At 40.5% G+C, this 26675-nt stretch overlaps 1 protein-coding gene across 5 annotated transcripts in view; it reads right to left on the bottom strand.

Moving 5' to 3' along the window:
• pam.L (peptidylglycine alpha-amidating monooxygenase L homeolog) overlaps window positions 1-19711 on the bottom strand; it is a 112428-nt gene extending 92717 nt beyond the window's left edge. For 2 of the 5 annotated variants that reach the window (XM_041588727.1, XM_018258053.2), the window contains exons 1-3: window positions 19557-19711; window positions 17090-17485; window positions 11064-11184 (exon numbers count right to left, since the gene is read on the bottom strand). In XM_041588727.1, coding sequence (XP_041444661.1) covers window positions 11064-11184; window positions 17090-17181 — 213 coding nt within the window. In that variant the 5' untranslated portion in view covers window positions 17182-17485; window positions 19557-19711. 5 annotated transcript variants of the gene reach the window in all.
• Window positions 19712-26675: the final 6964 nt, after the last annotated feature.

The following is a 26675-nucleotide window of genomic DNA, read 5'->3' on the forward strand; positions in this document are numbered from 1 at the left end:
ATATCTGAAGACCTGATATTCAGAAATCTCTGAATTACAGGAAGGCCTTCTGCCAAAAAGTCTATTTTAATCAAATAATTCTAGTATTTAAAAATTATTTTCTTTTTCTTTATAATAATAAAACCATACCTTGTACTTAATTCTAACTAAGATAAAACAAATCCTTATTAGAAGCAAAACAATCCTATTGGGGTTTTTTCATGTGTAAATTATCTTTTAGTAGACTTAAGGTATGGTGATCCAAATTATGGAAACCTTGTCCACATAGATAGATAGATGATAGATAGATAGATAGATAGATAGATATTAAAGATAGATTTTAAAGTATAGTAGATAGTGAGAATTGCACAATATTTTTTTCAGAAGATTCAATATATGCAAAGTCATGTACCTACTACAGGGAACAAATAAAACATTTATTAGATTTGATTTCCCTTTGTGCAGTCTATCTGAACAAGTTTTTCTAGAGTTCTTTTGTGATCACTGTTAAAAAGTTAAATATATGTTTGAATTTTCCAAATTGAAAAAAAGAAATGATTATGACTGTGCCTAAATAATATTTTACAAAAAGCCACAGAAGTCATATATGCCGTGTGTTGCTGATTTCTCTCTCTCTGTTATTATTCACATTATTCTTGGAAGTGCCAGTGTAGAGTTGGCTGGAACAGAAGCTGATAAATATTTCATGCGCAGTCTGTATTGTTAAGCATTAATGTGAAAGAAAAAGTAAAAGAGTGGATATAACCTTTTCAAATAGCCAGATAATATACATTTCTTTTTTTCTTATACAATAAACAAAATAATAACAGAGCTGGTACCCATGACTATTTATGGCTATGCTTAAAGAAGTATACATTCCAATTCAACAAAACAGAAATAATGTTATGAATAAATTGTAAAAAGTTTGGATGAGGGAAGGTGTAGTTACAGATAAGAACAAATGAAACAGGAATGAGTTACATCCTTAAGATAATATACTTCTGATAACGGATATATAAGGTTTCTCACACACAAACAAACAAAAAAAAAAACAGGCATGAAATTCGAAACATAAAAGCAACGAAGCTAATGAGGAATCAATTGGATTCCCATGTTAGTATGCATAATGCACTATTATCCAATAATAACTAGATAAATGTATGAGGCAGTAAATAGGTGTTGGCATATATTATTTGATCCATGGCTTAAGCAACTCTAATATGTAGAACTCTAAATTAGTATTAGCTCACTCAGTTCCTAGAAGGCATATTAAAAATGGTCATGTACACAGGTATAGGATCTATATAGAAACCCAATATCCAGAAAGCTCAGAATAAGAGGAAGGCCATCTCCTATAGAGTTCATTATAAGCAAATGCATATCCTTTCCTTTTTCTCTGTACTAATAAAACAGTACCTGGTACTTGATAGTAATGAAGCTGTGGCTAAACAATCCTATTGGATTTAGTTAATGTTTAAATGATTTTAAGCAGACTGGCGATCAGCATTTCAGAAATATCCCAGGTTCTAAGCAGTCCAAACAACAGATCCCATACCTATATCAGATAAGTAATTAAATATCTGTACATTGAAACAATGGTTAAGCATGATTACGATGGTATTATGGTGGTTAAGCATGATTATGATGGTATTATGGTGGTTAAGCATGATTATGATGGTATTATGGTGGTTAAGCATGATTATGATGGTGTTATGATGGTTAAGCATGATTATGATGGTATTATGGTGGTTAAGCATGATTATGATGGTGTTATGATGGTTAAGCATGATTATGATGGTATTATGATGGTTAAGCATAATTACAATGGTATTATGATGGTTAAGCATGATTATGATGGTATTATGGTGGTTTAGCATGAGTATGATGGTATTATGATGGTTAAGCATGATTATGATGGTATAGATATGGGTCATGCTAAAAATGTGCTATCTGTCCCAAGCAAATGTAAAACATTAATGGCAGTGCCAAAGATCACCCCACCACCTGAATGTTTGTTTTTTATTAATTATTGTCAGGGGGCGATCGGGTCCCAGCGAGAGTAATCTGGACCAAGGAGGAAGCTTAGGGGTTAAAGTCCAAATTCGCAGTACAAATAGGGATCAGGCATAATCGTAGTCAATATCCAGGCAAAAGTTCAATAGGCAGGCAGATTAGTAGCAAAGTCGAGATTCAGGCAGGGTCAGAATTTCAGAAATCAGTTTAACAAGAATTATAAAGCACCCAGGAATGTTCCAAATAAAACCTATAATCGGTCATTGACCCCGTGACCTTGGCGTCCTTTTATTTAGAATTTTGGCGGCAGACACGGCAACGTTAGGCGTCTGCACGCCAGCATCACTGCACTGGCGCTGTTGTCCATGTGGTGGCTATGGGTGCCGCCATCTTAGAAATGGTGCTGAAGAGGAGCGGAGCACCATCAGGCGCTCCTGACAATTATATATATGATGTATTACCCCTGTGGATTAAAAAACTGGTGATCATACGGCAAGGAGGCTCCAGCAACATATGTATGAGCATCAACCTAATTCCTACTCATGGAATTGCCGTATGTCAGTAGCACATTGTTGACTGATTCTGCTGGAGCTAGGCAATTAGAACAGGTGAAATATGTCAGCGACTCACAGCAAGAGTGTGTTAATTAAAGACAAGGAAAAAAATGTTAGGTTGAGGAACTCACAAGTAAAATAAATATGCAAGCAAATATATACATATTTGTTAAGCAGCTTTATTAAACATCCACTACAGCTTAAAAGAACAGTGACATCAATAAATGTTTTAAAATATTAAAAATATAATGCAGCATTGCCCTGCACTAGTAAACCTGGTGTGTTTGCTTCAGAAACATTACTATAGTTTATATAAATAAGCTGCTGTGTAGCAATGAGGACAGCCATTCAAAGGAGAAAAGGCTCAGGTTACACAGCAGATAAGCTCTGTAGAACATAATGGTGTTATCTGTTATCCACTGTTTAACCTGTGCCATATAGCCTTTTTTAAATTTCTGCTATTGCTACACAAGCAGCTTGTTCATACGAACTATAGTAGTGATTCTGAAGCAAACACATCAGTTTTACCAGTGCAGGATGACAGTACATGATATTTTCATAACTTTTAAACAATTCCATTTTTTGGCGTTCCTGTTCCTTTAATGATTCCATTTAAACAGCTCTGACACATGGGATGCTTTATTGTCCGGCTAAAAATCTCTTCCCCCATGGGCGATGAAGCGCCTGGCAATACCTGCCCCTTCACATTCATTGGAATGTCCGCAGGTAATGTGTTTTAGAAATGCAACAATTCCAACAAATGTGAAGGACAGATATTGTCCGTCGCTTCATGGTCCATAGGAGAGGAGAATTCCTGCCAGGTGAAGAAGTGCCCCATGTGTCAGTGCCCTAAAGGGGCAGTATACACCATTGTTCAATAAAAGTGCAATCAATAGGGCTTGTGATAAACATACTTTTTGCCTATTGTTTTAAGCATGCAAAAAATTATACCTTGAATTCATGTTGATTGTTGAACAAGGGTGTATTCTTACTTTAATATGGGCAGAAAAACAAACTCATCAGATCAATAAAATCTGTTTATGTAACGTAATCACGTGTAAAGTTGTAAACTGCAGCCTCTACCAGATGCCCATATTTGTCCTTTCTTGCTGAAAGCCAATATGATAAGAAGTGTTACTGAAGCCTACTTGTCAAAAAACAGTTCCTAAAATGAATTGGCTGTCAGCTTCCGCAATCCCTTCCCAAGAATGGTAACAGTAACACAATGATATGCCGTTAGTGAAGAGAAAAGGTCATGCCATAGAAACTTCACCCCTGACTTCCTGTAGTGTTTTTAATTGGCGGATATTGATCAGCTGGCAAAGGTGATATACATTGGAGCATACCTCCCAACATTTTGGAAATAGAAAGAGGGAGAAAAAGATTTGCTGTGCAGAGCGAGCTAACATTTTTGACCATGCCTGTTTTGTGGCCACACACCCCTAATTATCATGTTCATTTTACAAAATTTAGAAAGTTTGAACACATGTCTGTGGTTTTTAGGTGCTATTACAATTTTGCTAATGAAGGTGAATTGCCCTTTAAGCTGTGAGTCTAAAGGTGGCCATACACGGATAGATCCGCTCGTTTGGCGATGTCGCCAAACGAGCGGATCTCCCTCCGATATGCCCACCTTGAGGTGGGCAATATCGGGCTGATCCGATCGTGGGCCCTAGGGCCCAACGATCGGATCCTAGCGTTCGCCAAACGGGCAGTCGGATCGCGGGACCGCATCAACGAACAGATGCGGCCGCGATCCGACGGGATTTTTAACCCCATCCGATCGAGATCTGGCCGACTTTCGGCCAGATCTCGATCGGGGAAGCCCGTCGGGGGCCCCCATACACGGGCAAATAAGCTGCCGACTTGGTCTGTCGGCAGCTTTTATCGGCCCGTGTATGGCCACCTTAAGTTCTCCCAATAGACCTGCTTATCTTAAATTGTTACAATTGCTTCTTTGCTTATCTTAAATTGTTACAAAATTATCTAAGTGCACCTGCCAAATATTTTGGGCTCTCTGCAAAAAGCCAATTAAGTTTTAAAAACTTGAACTTTCTGGCTGTTCAGTGCAGGAGCTCAAAGAGAAAGTCGGGACATTTCAGTAACAATCTGGGATTGCAGGTTGAGCTGTCAAAATCGGGACTATCACACGAAAAACATGACAGTTGGAGTATAAACAGGGTAGAGGACACTAGAAGCAGAAAGCAGGGTGACAACAAATTAATAGAATGATAGCCTCCAATTCAACCACCATATCATTTTTACGTATGAAGGTGGGATGAACTGTGAATTCCCACTATTCTCTGACCATCCCTTGTGTCCAGCGACTCCTGGTTATAATGTTCTCCTGTTTCTGAGAGCCAAACATTTGTAAAGAAGGATTTGATTCTCCTTCTGATTATCTCTCTCTCACACAGTCACAGACCCTATGCACAACACCATTTGCAGATTTACACTTACAGCCATTCCCCAGGAGATACCAATAGGTAGAATCCATCTTGATAGGACAACCTGGACTCCCTATCCATACAACTGTAGGATGAATCAGGCCACTACCTATGAGATTATCCCTGAGCTGCTTTTCACCAAAAAATCCCTTACTCTTAACAATAAGTTATGTTCCATCCTCTGGGGTTGGTATCTACTCTTCAACCTTTTGTCTTGCATATATTTTTAAACACCATAGCAGCTGATTACGGTAAATATTAAAGGAGAGAACGAATCCCAGCTTTCAGACAGTTCTCAGAAGCTGCCACATCTTTTGTTCAGTGTCAATGTACTGAAGCTACTGATTGTATTTCGTGCTGTACACTGGCTATGTAGCACACTATTTGAATTTATATTGTACACACATTAGGGATTTTTTTTTTATCAAAGGGCGAATTCTAGAGCTATGTGAGCAACTAGAATGGTTTCTAATTTAAGAAAAAACTCAAACGTAGAAATCTCAAATCAGTGAATTAGGGGTTAACAACCTGAAAACTCAAATTGATTGAGTTTTTGGAGGAAAAAAGCTTGATACAATAGAGTTTTCGAATGAAACCCACCAAAAAAAACTTGAACATCATGAAGGCTATTAAGATCTTTAAATGGTTCAAGGGACCTCTGCCATTGACTTCTACATGACCTAGTTTTGGATTCAAGGTATTTCCAGTATCGGGGTATAATAAATCTCTTTTAAAAAAAAAAAACGTGAAACATTTTTGACTCCAAAAAATTGTTGAAAGCTTGAATTTTTAGTTTAAAAAAATACTCGACCATTTATAAATTTGCCTCTGCGTCTTACAGAAAATATGTGCAGAATTTTTGTTGACAATATGCTGTATGACATATTGTACTTGAGAACCATTATTTGCAGCCTGGAAAGATAATCGGCTCTGGACTTTATACACGTGCATATACTTTCTGACCCTAATTTATAGGCATATTCTCTGAATCACAGCATCATTCAGTTGGCCTGGATTCCTCTTGCTGATTATGACAAATATGCAGGATCTCTCACCTCCCTTGACTAGGCATTAGTGGGTCATGTTGTTTTTTTTGCACAGATAAATATTTAACAAGTGTATTATAGTTCAGTTATAGCTGCAGGCTGTTACTCCAAGCCGTGGATCAATGTGATCAAACATATGACTGTGTGTACCCTAGCTCTGGGTTATTTACCTGTTGTAGCTAGAAATACCAGGCAAAGCATTATCAATAGTTGAACAGTCACAGAAACCTTTTAACCATAACTAAGCATGTGTATAGTACTGATGTTTAACTAGTTTTGTTTGTGTAGCAACCCTTTAAATTACAGGCACACTAAGTTTTCACAGTTCACCCCAGCTTGTAAAATATAAAAGATTATATAACCCCCTACTGTCATTTATAAGCCTCTAATAGCCATATAAATTACAGTAAATATTACATCATCCTCTGTATTGCCTTCCTTGTAGGTACCTCTCATTTGCATTCTCCAGTCTGCCATACAAATAACTGCTTGGCTGTGGCAACCAGTAGCAGCTCTAGAAAAAAGTACTGAAACACTACTATGCCCTGGGACTAACACACTGAGGCACACACAGAGTTCACACAAAGCATTTAGGATTTTTTTCCCATTTGAAAGTAAAATTTGTTAGAGCTGCTGCCTAGTTAAAGGAACAGTAACATCAAAAATGGAAATAGTAAAAAAAAGTCCATATCAAAATATAACTTCTCCAATTGGTAACATTAAGATCCATTACCTAGAAAAATACAACAATAAATTATCTTAAAATAGTTATTTTCATCACAAAATGTACATTCCTATACACATTATAAAAACATTGCATTCTAAAACTCTCATTTAATCCTATCAGAGAATCCAATATTTTTATCCATACAGCTAAACTATAGTAGTTTTTCTGAAGCAAACACACAACTTTTACTAATGCAGAGCAACAGTATTAACTATAATTACTTTAAAACAGTTTCATAACTTCGGTACTGTTCCTTTAAGATCTGGAGACTCATAGGTTGTTCTTTTACCCAACATCCACCTAAAAGATCATTTTAAGGAGAACGAGCCCTTGAGCATTGAACACTAATCAAAATCAGAATAAGTTCTTTAAGTGCAAAAGAGAAAAGTACAAATCTCCTTTTTTCTGAAAGGAATAGACGCTGCAGTGCATTTGTTCCAAGATGTTCTTTATTGCAGCCCGAGCTTACAGCTTGTCATTAACATAACATTTCATGGTATTTTGTCACATTCAATAGGCCCTGCCTGAGAAGCCTTTCCCCGTCTCATTCATGTGCAAAGCACTGTATGACGAGGCACCATGAATGGATTGTTATATCCCGATAGTATGCAAGCCTCTGTGGCTCACCAATGCCTTGCGCTTGCTCAGTTGAGAACTAGCTGAACTTCTGCTGAGAAAGGAACAGGGTTTCAGTTTTCCCTCTCCCCCCATTAATATCAGCTCTTATTTTCTCAACAGAAAAAAAGTCCATCTGCAACAATGAGTCATCATCTGCTGCAGCACGACAACAACAGACTCCATCCGTCTCGCCTTCCGCAGAATTTAGCAGAGAAGGAAAAGGAGGAATTCGGTTGATATACTTAAAACATAATGGGTTTTAGCTACTGCCTGAAACACTCTGACGCTGGTGTTTGGTGAACATTGGTTAATAAGATGGAAATGAGTGTATGATGTATAAGTCGTACTGCTTGACTTTATACAAGTACACACAGATACTTCACTTGAAGTCTAACAAGCACAGGCAGTTTTGCAGTCTGGTTTAGGTGTATCCAAGTCACTCTAATTGCTCACTCTCCTGGTGCTTAAGGACCACTCATCCAATGTTGCTAGTACAGGTGTGGGATTCATTATTCGGAAACCCATTATCCAGAAAGTTTTGAATTATGGAAAGGCCGACTCCATTTTATCCAAACAATTTAAATTAAAAACGGATTTTCTCTGTAATGGCACTTGAACCAGACTAAAGCTGGCCAAAGATTTTTAAAAGATCTTTTCGTTATCGTGAGACCACGATTATCTCGAAGCAATCGTTTAAATGTACGATTTGTCCATCAACTAAAAAGACCATTTCAGGCGATATTGCAAGGAAAACTGAGGGTAGCTGCCTGCTTGGCCCTGCAAACAGATAGATTGCACTGGGGCCGATAACATTTTTTTAACCTTGTTGATCAAGGTTGTAGGAAGAAAAATCGCAAGATGCACGATCGTTCGATTCCCACTAACCTTGCGATAATTTGACGGATTGGTCAGATTGCACTGAAATCGATCGTTCACCAACGAAAAATCTTTGCGTCTATGTGGACCTTAAGATATACGTAGTTAAACCTTATGTAAAAGCAGCCTATTGAGTTTATTTAATGCTTACCCGGGTCATGTGCATTCTGGATAACAGGTCCTATACCTGTATTTCTGTAATGTCAATTAAAAGGAGAAGGTGCAGTTATGTTTCTGTTGCAAATCCACCCCAGTATCTGTAAAGGCATTAGTATTCTGACTGGAAGGACACACTGCCACTTTGCACTGCCCATAGCATATGTCATTCAATACTTAAGGTGGCCAAACACATAAAGATCTGCTCATTTGGCAATTTCGCCAAATGAATGGATCTCTCCCCGATATGACCACCTTGAGGTGTGAAATATTGGGCTGATCATAACGGGCGGTTGGATTGTGGGACCAAACAGATGCAGTCTGCGATCAGGCTAGATTTGTACCGCTCCACGACTCTCGGCCCAATATCGATCGGGAAAGCCTGTCAGAGGGCAACACACACTGGCCAATAAGATGCCAACTATGTCTGTCAGCAGCTTTTATAGGCCTATGTATTGCCATCTTTAGAGAAATCGAACATAACATCAATTTCTGCCCAAGTGATTTCAATCTTCGGTCCCCATCACACTGACAAAACACCCACAGATAAGTACAGGGGCTGATTTCACTGTATGTAGGTATGAGGAGTGTGGGTCACTGTGCTGGACAAATAAGCATAAATTAAAAGAGACTTTTTTATTTTGCATAATGAAAGATAACGTCGTTTTAAGTAACTTTCCAATATGCAATAACCAACAATGTTTACATGTTTTACAACTATTTGCAAATATAAGTGCACTCGTACTGGGGGCGGGATTGGGTCCTACAACATCAGGGTCCCCGACCCCCACCACAAATACCCCTCTCCCCCCCCAGCCATTGTCTACCTACTTTAATGTGCGTTATTTCTTCATGCTGCGGGAGAAGGTCAGGAAGGAGCGAAGGATCTGCCAGCAATGTGGAGCTGGTCTGGGCTGGCGGGGCCCAAGAGGACTTGGGGCCACTGGGTTTTTTCCCGGTGCCCCGCTGGCCCAGTCCAACCCTGCATTTTTCTGTTTTGTGTTTCTGTCTTTAGAAACAATGTCACAAAAGTTTTTTCTCCTCCAGGTCTTGCTGACTTCTGCCATTTTGTTTCATAAACAGGATTGCAGAGCACGGAAAAGGACAGATACTTTGTTCACATGCAATTGCATTTAATAATAGTTTTCAAATCATTTACAGTTAATGTATATTGGGCCAGTTAGTTAGAATGGCATTTTCTTTCCTTATACAAAAACAGTTTTTGGGTAGAGGAGCCCTTTACAGAGAAGGGATGCTAATAACAAACTATAAGGCAGATTTGATACTCTGATACCACACTCAAGTGCTGAATCTAATGTGTGACACACCAAGTGCTGAATCTAATAAGTGTGAACAAAACTTTACTGCTTTGCCCAGGCAAATAATCAGTGGAGGAGAACTAATACATGTCATACCGTTTGCTTTATTTCCTCAGTCAATCAACAGAACACAATTTAGACAACATCTTTTACATAATTTAACTCCCTGGTCAATCATTTATGATTAGCTTTCTTAAATTAATGGCTAACGGGTTCTGCAGCCACACAGACCTCCGCTATCCCGTTTCCCTTGACCTCTTCCTGGCTGGCCTATTAGCCTAACAACTGGATCAGTGTAATTTGGCCATCCAAGTGTGCAATTAAATCACACACCATCCCAGGCTGTCAGCCTGCCGTGTGCTTGGATAACGGATGACACTCGTGATTACAAAGTAATTGGCTGAAATATCATTTACATTTGAAAATACAAAATGCTGAAAAAACACAGACTATCTTCTATAGGATGGGCACGGCGTGGTTTTAAATTGTGCAATATTTTATACACAACAAGAGAAGAGGACAGCAGAAAACACAAGGGCATAGAATAACCCTGCAGTCATTTCTATAACATTTCTAAGCTATAACAACACATAAATATTCCCTTTTAGCAGATGGACATGGTTTTACTGAACTGAATTTAGGGCCCAAACGGGAAAATAATAAACAAACCAAAGGTAAATGATTTAGCTTTCCCCTAATATACAACCATGAAATATATACAGGTATGGGATCCGTTATCCTGAAACCAGTTATCCAGACAGCTCCGAATTACGGAAAGGTCGTCTCCCATAGATTCCATTTTACCAAAATAATCCACATTTTTAAAAATGATTTCCTTTTTCTCTGTAATAATAAAACAGTATATTGTACTTGATCCAAACTAAGATATAATTAATCCTTATTGGAAGCAAACCCAGCCTATTGGGTTTATTTAATGTTTTCATGACTTTCCAGTAGACTTAAGGTATGAAGATCCAAATTAGAGAAAGATCCGTTATCTGGAAAACCACAGGTCCCGAGCATTCTGGATAACAGGTCCCATGCCTGTACATAGTTCATAAATTATCCACCTCAAACCCATTAAACCCCGTCCCTGGTTGGCAAAGTACACACTTGGGATGGGTAAACCAATCAGAACACACAGAACTGAAGAATATGAAGATCATATAGCGCAACTAAGAGATGTATAATAAAAATAACCATCTTTTTTAACCACAAATAAAAACTGTATTAAATACTTTCAATGAGAGTTGCAAAGTAAATACATGTTTAGGAGTCAAATCTGTCTCCTTAACTATAAATGAATATGGTCAACAAATATAGCTCACCTCTGTCGGAGTTACTCCTGGCATGCGGATATCTAGAGTATAATCTGATGAGCCTGGAGACATAACGGGCCGCGTGGTTCCCAAGCAGTCATTGGAAAGTGATCTGGTAGATTCCTCATACCTTCAGACAAGCAAGATAAATATATAAATTTTCTTCCAACCCATGGAAAAGCTCAATTGCACCTTATGTTCACAAACTTGCATGTTTTATGAATCTCAGTAACTATGGATAGGTGTTTTCTCAAAGATGCATTAACCTTAGCACCAGTGACACTCATGCTTTGCCAGGATAGTGGTACATTAGACCCAGCCAACATGATGCTACTTCTTCTTGTGTCCCACTTCTGCAGAATAATTTAAAAGATCCTAAACTACCAAACTCTGAAAAATTAGAATTATGCATCATGTACTACTTTATCTGTATTAATCATAAACGCATTTTTCCGAAGTCCCCCAAAATTGCCTTGCAAGGACACTTTGGACCACTTCAGAAGAACAAAGCACCACATATGTGTATGCACCTGTAGATGCAATCATGTAAAACAATGATGGAAAATCATTTAGACTCAGGATACAACTATATTTTCTATTTAGTATTTTATTATTGTATTGACCTTGGTGTGTTCTATTAATGTATTTTTCTACTGTACAGCAGTACAGGCACACGTATCACTTTATAAATAACAATATACACGCAAAACCTAAAGTTTTCAGCTTTAAAGTTGTTTAAAAGGTTTAAAATTGGATATTCTCAGTTAAAGGAAAACTATACCCCTCAAATACCGTAGGAATCTATAAAAATATACTGAATAAACCAGCTCATATGTAAAACCAGGCTTAGTGTAAATAAACCATTTTCATAATAATATACTTATTTAGTAGTATGTGCCGTTGGGTAATCATAAATAGAAAACTGCCATTTTAAAAACTAAGGGCCGCCCCTTAGTTCTGTCTTTTGCTTCCACACTTCTTCCTGTTACAGTTAGAGTTGTAGTATTTCTGGTCAGGTGACCATCACAAAATGGTGGTTGAAGGCAAGAGATGTAAAAGGGCAATATTTACTTAAATATACAGTATATTCCAGTTTGATAAGGTTCTTTAATATGCCACTTAAGTTGATCAAGTATTAGTTTTCGGGAGTTTAGTTTTCCTTTAAAGGAACAGTAGCACCAAAAAATGAAAGTGACTGAAAGTAATGAAGATGTAATGTACTGTTGCCCTGCACTGGTAAAACTGGTGTGTTTGCTTCAGAAACTCTACTATAGTTTATATAAACAAGCTGCTGTGTAGCCACTGGCGCAGACGTTCAAAGCTTGAATGGCTGCCCCCATGGCTACACAGCAGCTTGTTTATATGAACTATAGTAGTGTTTCTGAAGCAAACAACAGTTTTACCAGTGCAGGGCAACAGTAAATTATTTTGTCTTTCCTTTAAAACTGTTTCATTTGTTGGTGTTACTGTTCCTTTAAACAAACATTGCCTATTTTTAAACTTACCTTGTATATGGCTGGGGGCTGGTTAGGAGGTCATGTAACGTAACCTAACGTAGACCCAGGTTATGTCAGTAATCGTATTTTTAGTGTAAATGAAACTATGCAATGTGTATACATGAAGCTAAAAAAAATCTTGAAGACGTGTATAGTAGCTTGTGACCCTTGTACCACCATTTGATAGACAATAGACGTTCCCTTTCCCAATCTTGTTTGTTAATGGCTTCCTTGTCTTGTTGTAAAATGATAATACAATAAAAAATGTACCCGTTAAAAAAATGTATATACATACAAACATAGTCACTTTTGTGAACCACACAGCACAGCAATTCCCAGTTGCAACAATAAGAAGCAATTAGCAGCAGTTTTCCCTGTTGTACTCAATACACGGTACCCTAGAAAAATAATGTCATGACACAACGCGGTGTAAATAAATGTGACTGCAGTGTTCTCCCTCGGGCATTTGCAATTAGTTTTCATTTTTTATAATTTGTGGTTTTTGAGTTATTTAGCAGCTCTCCAATTTGCAGTTTCAGCAATCTTGTTGCTAGGGTCCAAATGACCCTAGCAACCACACACTGATTTAAATAAGAGACTGGAATATGAACAGGAGAGGGCCTGAATAGAAAGATGAGTAATAAAAAGTAGCAATAATAATATATGTGTAGCCTTAAAGAACATTTGTTTTTAGATGGGGTCAGTGACCCCCATTTGAAAGCTGGAAAGAGTCAGAAGAAACTATAAAAAAATAGATTATGAAAACCAATTGAAATGTTTCTTAGAATTGGCCATTTTATAACATATTAAAAGTTAACTTAAAGGTGAACCACCCCCTAAATGAAGTGAACTGACTGAGATGCTCTGGTACCAAAGAGTGGTTTGTGAGCGCTTTCTAATAACAGATAGCTGTGTATCGCTGGAGTGCACCTTCTGTAGAACATCCCTGCAGGGAGACTAGTGAATCAATAGAGGGATGAGTCATTTTGGCACATATACTAAATCAATCGAAAGAATAATAATCTTAAACGCAGTCCGACTGTCATTAGCAAGGCTATAAGAAAATAAGAAATGCCTGAGCCCTCAGTGCCCACGTGAGTGATAGCTTTCTCTAATGGGCAATCAACATGAGCAGCAATAACAATGTTATCTTTATATCAATAGAAATAAGAGGACAGGGGATTCAGAAGTAACAAGTGCATACGTGTGTGTGTGACTGATCATCAAAGCAAGCAAGACTAGGGGGCACATTTACAAAGCTCGAGTGAAGGATTCGAATTAAAAAAACTTCGAATTTCGAAGTGTTTTTTGGGCTACTTCGACCATCGAATGGGCTAGTTCGACCTTCGACTACGACTACGAATCGAAGGATTCGAACTAAAAATCGTTCGACTATTCGACCATTCGATAGTCGAAGTACTGTCTCTTTAAGAAAAACTTCGACCCCCTAGTTTGGCAGCTAAAAGCTACCGAACTCAATGTTAGCCTATGGGGAAGGTCCCCATAGGCTTGCCTGTGTTTTTTTGATCGAAGGATATTCCTTCGATCGTTGGATTAAAATCCTTCGAATCGTTCGATTCGAAGGATTTAATCGTTCGATCGAAGGAATAATCCTTCGATCGTTCGATCGTAGGATTAGCACTAAATCGTTCGACTTCGATATTCGAAGTCGAACGATTTTAGTTCCTAGTCGAATATCGAGGGTTAATTAACCCTCGATATTCGACCCTTAGTAAATCTGCCCCTAAATGTCATGTTGATTTGAACAATACATTGGCAACTCTGTGCTAATCTAATTTCACTGCCACCTTCCCATGTGATTATCTTGTAGCAGGACGAGGCAATCTTCAGATGTTGTTGAAATGCAACTCCCAGAGGCCCAAGTCCAGCCTTTGGCCGTCAGTGGAATGCTGGGAGTTTTGGGCTATATTGATTACTGTTTTTTGATTGAAGACTGCTACTTAATAAGGAATGCCAAGGCACTGCTTTGGAAAGCATACCCCATAACAGAGCATGTGGAGCAGGCAGACCATTTTGCTTTCCTAGATTTCAGATAAAACTAACCCATGGCAGACAATAACAGTACATTATTTCTCCCACATTATAGACAAATATGCTAGGAATCTATTGTTTCCTGTCCCCTCAGGCGTGTGATGTTAGCCAGAAATAGTTCTCAGATGGAATACAATTGCTCAGACAGAGAGAATCGGAAAAAGTTCTTTGCATCAAAATGAGTAAACATGTGTCCAAACAACTGGCCAGACAGAAGGATACCATTAAAGTGGCCCAAACATCCCAAATGATTGAGAACTGCAAGGAGCAACTTCCTTATCCATTTCATGCATGTGTTAGTCAATGTATGGGGAAACAGCAGAATACATTTTCCATAAACTCCATATGCAAACGGATTGATATCTATGGTATGGGTCATCCCCTCAGGGACACCCCCCAGCATACAAGCTCCAAAAATCATCTAAAACTATTTTAACGGTACCTGTATGAAAATCTTAATATAGTGCTGTAAAATAAACTAACAGGTCTGCCCCACCAAAAAGTCAAAGCACTAATGAATATCAGGAAATGTAAAAGGTCCATGTTTTATTTTTAGTCATTTTTCCCAAAAGTTTTATGTTTCTGGGGTTTCAGTATGGCAGCTCAGTAATGCAGGTACAGATTCTGAACTGTTACAATTTGCTACATTAGTCGATACATTTCTCAGCAGCATCTGTGGAATATTAGCAACTATTGTATCACTTATAATAGCTGTCTTTAATGAAACTCAGGAAATCAGCTAGAGTCCTGTGCAGAACCAATTTCTAAGACCCGGACCTGACCCGAACTCACAACCCACATATTTTCCCACTTTCATCCACTACCTGTCCCGGACCAGCAACTTCCTTATCCACAACCTGACCGATAACCCGCCGACCACCATCAATCAGGACGTGATGGTGCTGCAAACTGGAAGTGGGCCGGTACAGAAACACGTTTTGTAAAACTTTAAAATTAGTAAAATATAGACCTAAGATAAGAAATACAGATGAGAACCACAACCAGACCCGCGGCTACACCCACACCTGAAAATCCTCCCCTCATTCCACAGGGTGGCAACTTTTTTTGCGGGTAACCCGCGGGTACCCAACTTCAGGACTCTAGAATCAGCTCATCGGGGCAGATGAGAAACGTATCAACTAAATATATAATTTAGAAAAGTTTACAGAGAAGGTGACCCCCCCCCCCAGAGCTGCTTGAAAATTACATAAGAAAGTGAAAGATTTAACTTTAAACTTCAGTAAAGTATTATAAAAACAGTTATAAGTACATATAGAAAGTAAAAGTCTCTATTTCTGATGATCTAAAAACAACTGGAATTTTAAAAAAAAGTGAACGACCCCTTTAACACAGTAAAAAGTGGTGTAAAATAAACAGTGCATTTATAGTGCTTCACTGTATTCCCTGGCCATATGTGCATGGATGGTCCGGCATTTTGGCACATTTCAACTCCCTGACCATCTGGACATGTATGGAAAGCCCAGGAAAAGGGAATCATTCTACTATCGTGGTGGACTGAAGTTTATCGGTTCTGATAAAAAAAAATTGGGTGTCCAAAAGGAAGTGATGCTCTGCACCTCCCCGTCGCTTCCTGCTCCTCTTATCATTTTTGTGGCCAAACAGAACGATACAAAACTGTATCTGTCAGTTCAGCCATGGACTGATCAGTGGGCGTACTGTAAGGCCACCTTTAAGGGTCATTTCATAGCAACCATTTAAACATGAATTACCGCCATGCAGCTCAATCATGAAAATGGTCCATTACATTATCATGGAACTATAAAAGGTGTATTTTTTCTTCAGTGGCAGACTAACAATGCCATTATTTTACACCACCTCAGTGTAACCCAAAATCAAGGCACAGGTATGGGCAGATAAAAGTTGATGGCATGAAAAGTGTTGTAAAGTCTGTGTATAAGGCAGCGGCACTCAATGACGAGTTTAGCATCATTTTTTCCAAACAGATTTTATGTAAACACACATAAAACCATTACACATATATACAGATTTGTGGGATTTTATGTGGCGTGCCTTGGTGTTTTTGTTGTATTTCAAAGCTGCTTTTTTACACAATTCAATAAAGACACTGCTTAGAGTTTTATTACTGAACGCCAGTTTTCCCTCTATGCATAGGTCTTCATTCTGCGGTACAGCTGTGGCCAGTAATAATTAACCTATACAAAGCTGGTTTAAAGCAGGACTTTCTAACTGATCATGAATAAATCATTACAAAAATACATTTCTATAACTGTATCTGCACATATGGTGTTGGGAGAGAATCCCCCTCTCGCATATGTTCAGTGTGTAGACTAACGCACCAACTCATGTTAGCACAAATAATCCATCAACTGTTGCCAGTAAACATTTAGCACAGAAATAGTTAATTCCAAAATATGTAACACATCTCCATTACTCCTATAACACTACACACGTACACTGTTTGGTACAGATGAACGTCACAATGATATTACAGCACATATATCTCACCTCTTAAAGACAGAGAGGGGACTCCTGAAACAGTAGCAGCTGTTCTGAAATAAGAGAAAGAGCACAAGAAAGCTGCTACTGAGGCTGGCCATGTCCACCCTGTGGTCTGTGCCTTACTGCAGGAGTAAATTAAAGGCAAGTTGTAATCCTGGTAATTAGGAAACCAGATAAATCCCCCCTACTCCATCAGTGCTAGCCCCGCAGGTAACCAGAAATACACATTCTTCCCGGGATATGATCTTCTTGAGGGAAGAAGTGCACTTGCGTCCAGTATAAGGTGCCTGATCAGGGTACAAGTTGCAATGATTTGGTTCCTTTAGATGCTGGCACACTGCTGATCACCCACAACTGAATGGTGACATCACGCTAACGGTAGCATCGGTCTTCATTGAGAGCCTACGGAGAAAAGGGTAGATAATGGATGACTAATACATTACAACACGAGTCGTCAGCAAATCCCTGCTGAGGATTCTCAGTGTATTTGTTCCCTGATCCTCCCAAACCCAGCCCCCTTCATTTAACAAACTCTATGCTGCTCTCTCCTCAAGCCATTTGTTCATCCTAAAAAAAAAAAAAAAAAGCTGAATGAAGTTCAGTCCCCTGAGCCACAGAAGAGGTCACAGACACATTGATCCCTGATGTTAATCTCTTGACTGTGAGCACTGGCTGGAATAGAACAACAAACTCAATGCTTTCACATTAAATCATCTTGAATTCATTTAGCATTTCTGTTTCAGAAGCACCATCTAAAAACAAGAGACTACAGCTCCCAGCATCTCCAGCTGAATAATCACAAGCAAACCAGCTTGGAGACAACTCAATGTAAAATAGGCTGGGAAAAATCCTGAAAGCTTCCATACCGCACACAAGATCCCTTCATCTCATCTCATCCTCTCCTTAAACACCAACTACATTTGGGAATGGGTTAGGTCTGAAGCTAAGCAGGCTACTCCTACCATTTTTGTGGGGGGGGGGGGGGTAAAGTGTTTAGGTCTGGTTGACAGAATTGAAAATGAGAACCATCACATAAAATGCAAACAGACCTGTCAGCAAGACAAAGAGTCTCTATACTTCCAATGCACATCACTATACTAAGCAGCTCTGTTTTGGGATACCGAGTTGAACTCAGTAAGACAATTTGCTTCATCTTACAGTCAGCTCTTTGCTAGGCAACAACCCTTACCATAAAGGGGGGGGGGTTTGAATCATTCTGACCTTTAGCTACCATGCCTTATTGAGCCCCATCAGTCAGACCCTTTTCCCTTCATCCCTTCAATCCAGCTATGTCACTTCCCTTTATTCACACACACACAAAATCTGATTCTGTTATGAATTATTGGCACTTTTGTTTTGGGTCTTATTTCCAGTTACCATTGGTCCAGCCCAGTAGCAAGTCAAATGTATATGACCCTCTTTTGTACTAAAAGGGGAAGCTACATCATTAAAAACAGCGAGGGGGGTGAGAGCCATCACTCAATACCACACAAACAGAACAGGGGCAGACAAGACAGGTGGAAAACAGGCCAGGGGTAGACATGACAGACGCAAACGGGACAGACATTGGTGTCAGGAAGATAGAATAGGGGCAGATAGAACAGGGGCAGATAGGACAGGGGCAGATAGGACAGGTGCAAACAGGACAGGGGCAAATGGGACAGACATTGGTGTCAGGAAGATAGAATAGGGGCAGATAGAACAGGGGCAGATAGGACAGGGGCAGATAGGACAGGGGCAGATAGGACAGGTGCAAACAGTACAGGGGCAAACAGGACAGACATTGGTGTCAGGAAGATAGGACAGGGGCAGATAGGACAGGGGCAGATAGGACAGGGGCAGACAGGACAGGGGCAGACAGGACAGACATTGGTGTCAGGAAGATAGAACAGGGGCAGATAGGACAGGGGCAGATAGGACAGGGGCAGACAGGACAGACATTGGTGTCAGGAAGATAGAACAGGGGCAGATAGAACAGGGGCAGATAGGACAGGTGCAAACACGACAGGTGCAAACAAGAGAGGAGCAAACAGGACAGACTGGTGTCAGGAAGATAGAACAGGGGCAGATAGGACAGGTGCAACCAGGACATGGGCAAACACGACAGACATTGGTGTCAGGAAGGTGTGAGGGGAGGGCAACTGTCAGTTGTTGGGTACCACAATACCAGACAATCCATTAGGTCCATCAGGAAGGTGACACCTCGCCACTACATGGTGTAATAGGGGTACTGTCACCCCTTTGTAGAGCAGAGGGTGAATCACTGAAATCCTCACCCAAAACTTTAAGTGAGAGTCCATACATATTGACAGTCAGTGAGCAGCAGTCTCAATTTGCCCTGGAACTTTTCCACACCCAGAACATCCCACTCCAATAAGGACAACAGTCTCGCTCCCGGGCTGGAACCCCGACCGACCCCCCAGTCACACACTTACTCGGGACAACACCAAACCCGCCGCTCCGCGATCCTTACCTGATATTCTGCCAGCTACCAGTCTACGTGCAGTAATACAAGCCCTGCGGAAACTACAACTCCCACAATCACTTGCGAGTAAAAAAAGCCGATAGTTCAAAATACTTCAACTTTATAAACACGCAGATCACGTCCTACTATGAATAGACGAAGGAGCGCTGGAGTAATTCGGGCTGCAAGTGGCTGGAGAGGGTATTGGCAGGCCCCGCCCTATGCCTGGGGTCCAGTGGACGCTTCTATTGGCTGAGGGACCCTTAGATCACGTGCGCTAATGACAGGCAGGGATCTTTCATAGTCTTTATGCCTGAGAGCGATGGCTGATTATCAGTGGCCGAGGATTGTGGGAATTAAAACCATTTTAAATATCGGTGGTATAGATACAGAAGCTGATGATCTGCGATTTCATGGCACAGGTTCTGTTGTGCTGATGGATCCCCCCACTTCTGCCATTCTTCTGCCCTGAACTGACATTTTCCAGCTGTGTATCCTGGCACAAACTATCTGGATTGGGGGGAGACTACCGAGGTTGTTTTTTTTGGAGGGCAGCCTGCCCCAACAGGATAGTTCGACTATTTATTACATATATATTGTGCTTATATACCTTGGGTTAACCGATTGCTGCTTCTGGCTCCCTATAATAGTGTAAGCATTGAACCCCAACAAGTGACTCACAAGCAACATTTTGCTCCCACCACCCCTTTGCTGTTGCTCCCAGTGGCATAAAAACATATGCTGATACAAAACGCAATAAAAATGGTTTAAAAAAATAAAAAACATGCTGATATTTGAATTGTCACTCCAACAATGGCAATTAATGATCATTTATTTAATTGATTATGTTTCTTTCAATCTCAAGACCTGTTGAAACTGCTGTCAGCTGATGGCAAGGTTAGACGTCTAGATTGCAGCCTGTGATGTACAAGAAACGATTTGTTCTGCGCTGTCAAAAGGAAGTAGAGGTATCTGATAAGAAGCCAGCGACCATGATATAAGCAATAATTCAGTACAAGCACACATACCCAGCTTCAGCAGATATTACTGGGCCATTCATTTCCCAGGGCAGTTGTTCCTGTAACTAAAGGTTACACTATTTTTCTATAGAATGTTGAAACTAGTGATGCACTGAATCCAGGATTCGGCCTTTTTCAGCAGATTCGAATCCTTCTTCCGGGCCGAACCAAATCCGAATTTGCACATGCAAATTAGGGGCGGGGAGGGAAACCGCGTGACTTTTTGTCACAAAACAAGGAAGCAAAAATGTTTTTCCCTTCACACCCCTAATCTGCATATGCAAATTAGGATTCAGTCTGGCATTCGGCCGAATCTTTCACCAAGGATTCAGGGGTTCGGCCGAATCCAAAAGAGTGGATTCGGTGCATCCCTAGTTGAAACACTAGACTGGGCGGTCTTGTTTCTTCTCATTTAAGCTTATGTTGGCTGCAGTAACTATAACCCTAGTTTGGTTACTGTCTCTTTAAAAATCAATTAACCCATGGCAATCCAGGGGCCCTGAGTCTCTTTTGCATATGAAAAGTACTGGGAACTGGGATTCACTCCGGTCAGTTCAATGTCCCTTCACCAAGAGCTCTTATGTCCCCAGATAGCGCTACTTGCCCCAAGGTACTTTTCCCTTTGAAAGTAGTAGCCACTCCCATGTGGCAGGTACACGAGCAAGACCTGTCCTCACCCTGGGGGAACACAGTAGCCAAAGTATCCACAGGCAGGAGATAGAAACTGTCTCTCCCTAATGCTCAAATACTTTCTCCAGCAGATAAAAACGCAGCCTTTTCTTCTCCTTCTTCCTGGAACTCCTTTTAAGCAGCCCTGTCACTCTCAACAGATCTAATTCTCTCTAGTTGCTGCAGCAGGGATTTCCCTTTCTAAGCTCTGTGGAGAAACCCTGTACATTTGGCTCCAAAGTCAGGCACTCCCTCTCTCCCAAGGATGCACTGGGGCGCCCAGCCAATCGGATGGCTCTCCAGCCTGTAACTGGGCTGGATTATGTCACAGACAGAAAAACGGGAAGGATTTGTCTGATCCCCTACATTAGTAAGGATGAAAACATTGGGAAACAACTGAATTAAGTGAAACCTGATCACTGCTGAAAAGTCACTGGGTTATTTGAACCTTTATGTAATGTACAATGGTTCTGCACTTAGAAACAAATAACTCAAATGCATTTAAATCAGTTCATAAATTTCTCGTTTTTTCTGCTAAGTTCTAGGCTCTATATTTATCTCTATTTTTATATTACGAAGTGTGTAGACTGTCTGAACTCTAGTAATTCCCGTCATAAGATTGTTTTACTTTTATTTTATGGTGTATCCTGCACAGTTACATATGTTACATGTACTTGTGCATTCTTTAAAGGGGAACTCCGGCTTCCAAACCAAAATTTGATAAAGAGGCCCACACAACACAATGACCCCTAATATACCCATCACAGTTACCTGTTTCTTCAAAAAGTATAAATAAATGCCATTTTCTATGCTGAAAATGGCAGCTGTTTAACAGTTCGTCTCTTTCTGCATCATTTGAAATCCTGGCAGGGAAGGAGGGACCAAACAGCTTAAATTATGTTTGTGTGGAGTTCCCCTTTAACTAGGATAGGTCCTTTATGCGCATAGACCAAAAGCCGTGCCTTCGATTTGTTTATTTAGAACAGGTCTATTGGCTTCTAGGCTTCTGTAAACACATTTATCAAATTTTTATTTTTTCTTTAAATTGGAGCGAAAAAACATCACAACGAATTGCAAAAATCAAGTATTAATGTATATTATACGATTGCTGCTCTGAAAACTCAACTTTATTCAATTTTCGCTGCGAAAACTCAACTCAGATTATTGGACAAAATCTCTGACTTTTTGGGATTATCCAGCTCAGATCACGATGTCAAGAACCAACTTCAGGGACACCTGCCATTGACTTCTACATGGTTTGACAGGTTTGAAATTGCGTATTTTCGGATTTTTAGCAGCTTTGGGGTATGATAAATATCTAAAAATGTGAGGGTTTTTTTTCCTAGAAAAAAATAAAGTTTTACACCTAAAAACCTCGACCAGAATAAACCGAGGTTTACTAAATGGGCCCCCAAATCAGTCTGTGTAGTTTCTTTTCATTTCTAGATCTGTTGGCTGCAATAGCAGAGGATATGAGTCTGGCTGACAAGTGTACATCCAGCAAAGTCTAAGTTTGTGTTTCCAAGTTTTAGGCTTTGCCAAATATATTTACAGTATATTATGAAGTATGTGTGACCTCTGTAGTCCAGCACTACAGCTCGATTTACTTTTATTATATAGTCTATCCTGCACAATTGCATATATTATGTTAAAGGTACTTGTGCATTCCTAAACTAGGATCGGTTGTTTATTCACGTCGCCTCTGATGGTTTATTTAGAGCAAGTCTGTTGGCCTCTAGGCTTCTTTACAGAACTATCTGTGTGTCCTGTTTACAGTGCTTTGCATATGTATTCTGACCCTTGGGCAGTTCTCTTATTTTACTGAAAAACAAGGTGAACTGAAGATGCTGCTTGAATGAGTGATAAAACTCAAAATTACTCAGCAAGTCTATTAGCTCAGTCTTACTATTAGTAGGTACTGAATAACAAACCCTAAAGTGAATTTTGTATTCCAAAAGCCTGCTGCAACTCAACATTTATGGTAGTCTAGTGGGGGGACGACAGGGACGCCTGCTGCCCCCTCGGTGGGGACGCTTGCCGCACCGAGCTGCTGCTCCTCTGCAGGCGCCGGTTCCATTAGGGGCACGCATGCGCACCGTGTCCTGATTTGTAGTGCATGCACGCTGACGTGATGACGTCAGCGCGCAGTGGCGCGAAATTCCAAAAGTATTTAAAGGGATTTCAGTGTATATATTCAGTGCCCGTGATAGGAGTTTATTCCTGGTGCTTCCTGAGCTTTGCTAATCCTGTTTTTGAACCTGTTTGATTTCTGTTGTGACCCCTGCCTGGCTTTTGACTATTCTGACCTCTGGATCCTGACCCTTGCCTGATTACCGACTACCTCTTCTGATTAACCCTCTGATTGACTTCCTGGTTTGACCCTTGCCTGATTACCGACTACCTCTTCTTATTAACCCTCTGATTGACTTCCTGGTTTGACCCTTGCCTGCCTGACTACGCTTATTTTCTGACTGCCTCGACCCAGCCTGATCTGACTACTCCTTTGCCTAAATACCTTGTACTACTGCCTTCTGCCCAAAGACTTTGCTTTACAGTCGTGCCCCTCTGCCTATCCACAACCTATAGCCTTGCACCTCTCGTTTAAGACCTGGTGGCATCCAAGTAGCTGAGGGCTCCTCCCGAAGCCAAAGGCGGTCACACTACAGGAGAAGCAGGAGCCGAGACCAGGGTGCTTGGCATTTGGTGTTGGGTGCCGACCTATACACCCAGCCACATTGAAAAAAATTTGCCAAAAACTGGTGTCTATGCACAAAACAAACAACAAATGTTACCTGTAAACTAGGGATCCCCAACCTTTTTTTACCCGTGAGCCACATTCAAATGTAAAACGAGTTGGGTAGCAACACAAGGATGCAACAAGTTCCTGAGTGGTGCAAAATAAGTGCTGTGATTGGCTTTGGATATGGTAGCCCCTATGTGGACTGGCAGCCTATAGGAGGCTGTTTGGCAGTACACCTGATTGTATGCAACCAAAATTTGCGTCCAAGCCTGGAATTGAAAAATAAGCACCTGCTTTGAGGCCACTGGGAGCAACATCCAAGCGGTTACTGAGCAACATTGTTCACAAGCCACTGGTTAAAGATCAAGTGGGGAGTTGCTTCTGATGCAGTTTTGGCCAATGTGACAAAAAGTCCAGCTCGAATCAAAGCACATCATCTGCACAGTAAGTAACTGACCCCTTATGTGTGACTTTTTCCTTAGGAAAAATCCATGATAATTTTCATAATATTTTGTGTGCTTTGTGTGCTTTGTTGTTCTTTTTATGTATTTGTAGGGTAAAGGAATTTAATACATGCAAGAAAATGTCAGGAGTCTGTTTGTATCTTATCTGCTGATTAACTGAAAGCATCAGAGTAAAGAGCCAATACTATTTAAAGCAGCTGCTATTTTCAGCCCTTAATAAGTGCTACAAAGCATTTTTGATAAGTGAAATGTTTACTGCAAAAGAAAATTAGGGACATGAACTGGATACCAATATGTAAACCTCATGTTTTTTGTATCCTAAGTAAATAATGTCTTGATATACTCTTCATGGTGTTTAAACATCTTTATGTCATCTACCCATGGGGTCTAACAAAAGGTTTTAATGTATATAAGCAGCCATCATTATACTTGTGTTCTACAGATCTATATATCCCAAGCAGAACCTCATTATATATCATTACTACATCATTACCACAGCATTACCACATACATAGTAATTATATCACAGTTGCTGGATCATTTATTATCATTATAGAAGCACTTGGCCAACATACATTTCTACATTTCTGTATTTGGTATGTGTAATTTGTGCTAATATGCGTATAACATAATGAAAGTGTGGTTTAATCAACAGACAATACATTCAATGGTTTCATAAATCAGTTCCAAACATATTAGATATAAAAAAATACAAGAGTTCCTTTATTCCAAACATGCCTGTCACGAACGGCACCCGATACCAGAACAAATGCCAAGCACCCTGGTCTCGGCTCGGCTTCACCAGTAGTGTGACCACTGTTGGGCTTCGGGAGGAGCCCTCAGCTTACTTGGGTGCCACCTGGACTTAACGAGGGGTGCAAGGCAAGATGTTCTGGCTGGCGAAGGGGCACGGCAGTTAGCAGAGTCTTTTGGGCCGAAGGTCACGGTACAAATGGAGCAGGCAAGAGAATCGTCAGACAAGCAGAGTCGAGGCAGGCGGATTTCAGAATCGTCAGGCAGGCAAGGGTCAAACCGGGTTGTCAATCAAGGGGTTAAGCAGGAAGAGTTGTCGTACGCAGGCAAGGGTCAGGATACAGATTTCAGAATAGTCAGGATACAGGCAAGGTCAAACACGGATAATCACACAGACGAGATTCAGAACAGATGCACAAGGCTCAGGAAACCACTAGAAACAAGTTCTATCACGGGCACTGGCTGGGAGTCAGAATGGGCTTTATATACATTTGAAATTGGCGCCAAAACGAGCGTCAATACGCGCTGGCGCAATCACGCCAGCGCGCCTGTACCTTTAAGAGGCGCGCCCTAGAAGAATCAAGATGGCGCCGGACCAGGAGCACGGCGGCGTGGCGGCCGTCCACGCCGCACACCAGGTAATTTTATTACATTACCCCCCCCTCTAGGGGGGGCCACTGGACCCCCAGGCTTCCCAGGAAATTTTTGATGGAATTTCTTCCTGAGTTGATCAGCCTTGATATCATCGACTGAGACCCAGGAGTTCTCCTCAGAGCCATAGCCCTTCCACTTAATAAGGTACTGAAGCTTACCCCGTACCAGATGAGAATCGAGGAACTCCTGGATCTCAAATTCAGGCTGACCTTCGACTAACACTGGGGGAGGAACAGGAATATGTCGGACTTGAGTGGCATTATTGTAGGCAAACTCTGCCCAGGGCAACAATTCAGCCCAAGAGGACTGGTTATCAGAAACGTAACACCTGAGATATTGCTCAAGGGATTGATTCACTCTTTCCGTTTGTCCGTTGGTTTGGGGATGGTAAGCAGTTGAGAAGGATAAATCAATCCCAACTAACGAGCAGAAAGCTCTCCAAAACTTTGAGACAAACTGAACTCCTCTGTCAGATACAATGTTAACAGGGAACCCATGTAACCTGAAAATATGAGAGATAAACAGATCGGCTAAGGTTTTTGGAGGTGTGGAAGGGGAAAAAATGGCTCATTTTACTAAACCTATCCACCACCACCCAAATTACAGTTTTACCCTGGGAAGGAGGCAAATCTACAATGAAATCCATCGAAAGATGGGACCATGGCTTCTCAGGGATTGGTAACGGATTCAACAGACCTTGTGACAATTGACGAGAGGATTTAGACCTTTGACAAATTGGACAAGAATTTACAAAAACCTTAGTATCCTGTTTAAAAGAAGGCCACCACACATGACGGGCTAACAAAGAAATAGTTTTGGAAATGCCAGG

Source organism: Xenopus laevis, chromosome 1L, assembly GCF_017654675.1.
Source record: "Xenopus laevis strain J_2021 chromosome 1L, Xenopus_laevis_v10.1, whole genome shotgun sequence".
NCBI classification, from domain to species: Eukaryota; Metazoa; Chordata; class Amphibia; order Anura; family Pipidae; genus Xenopus; species Xenopus laevis.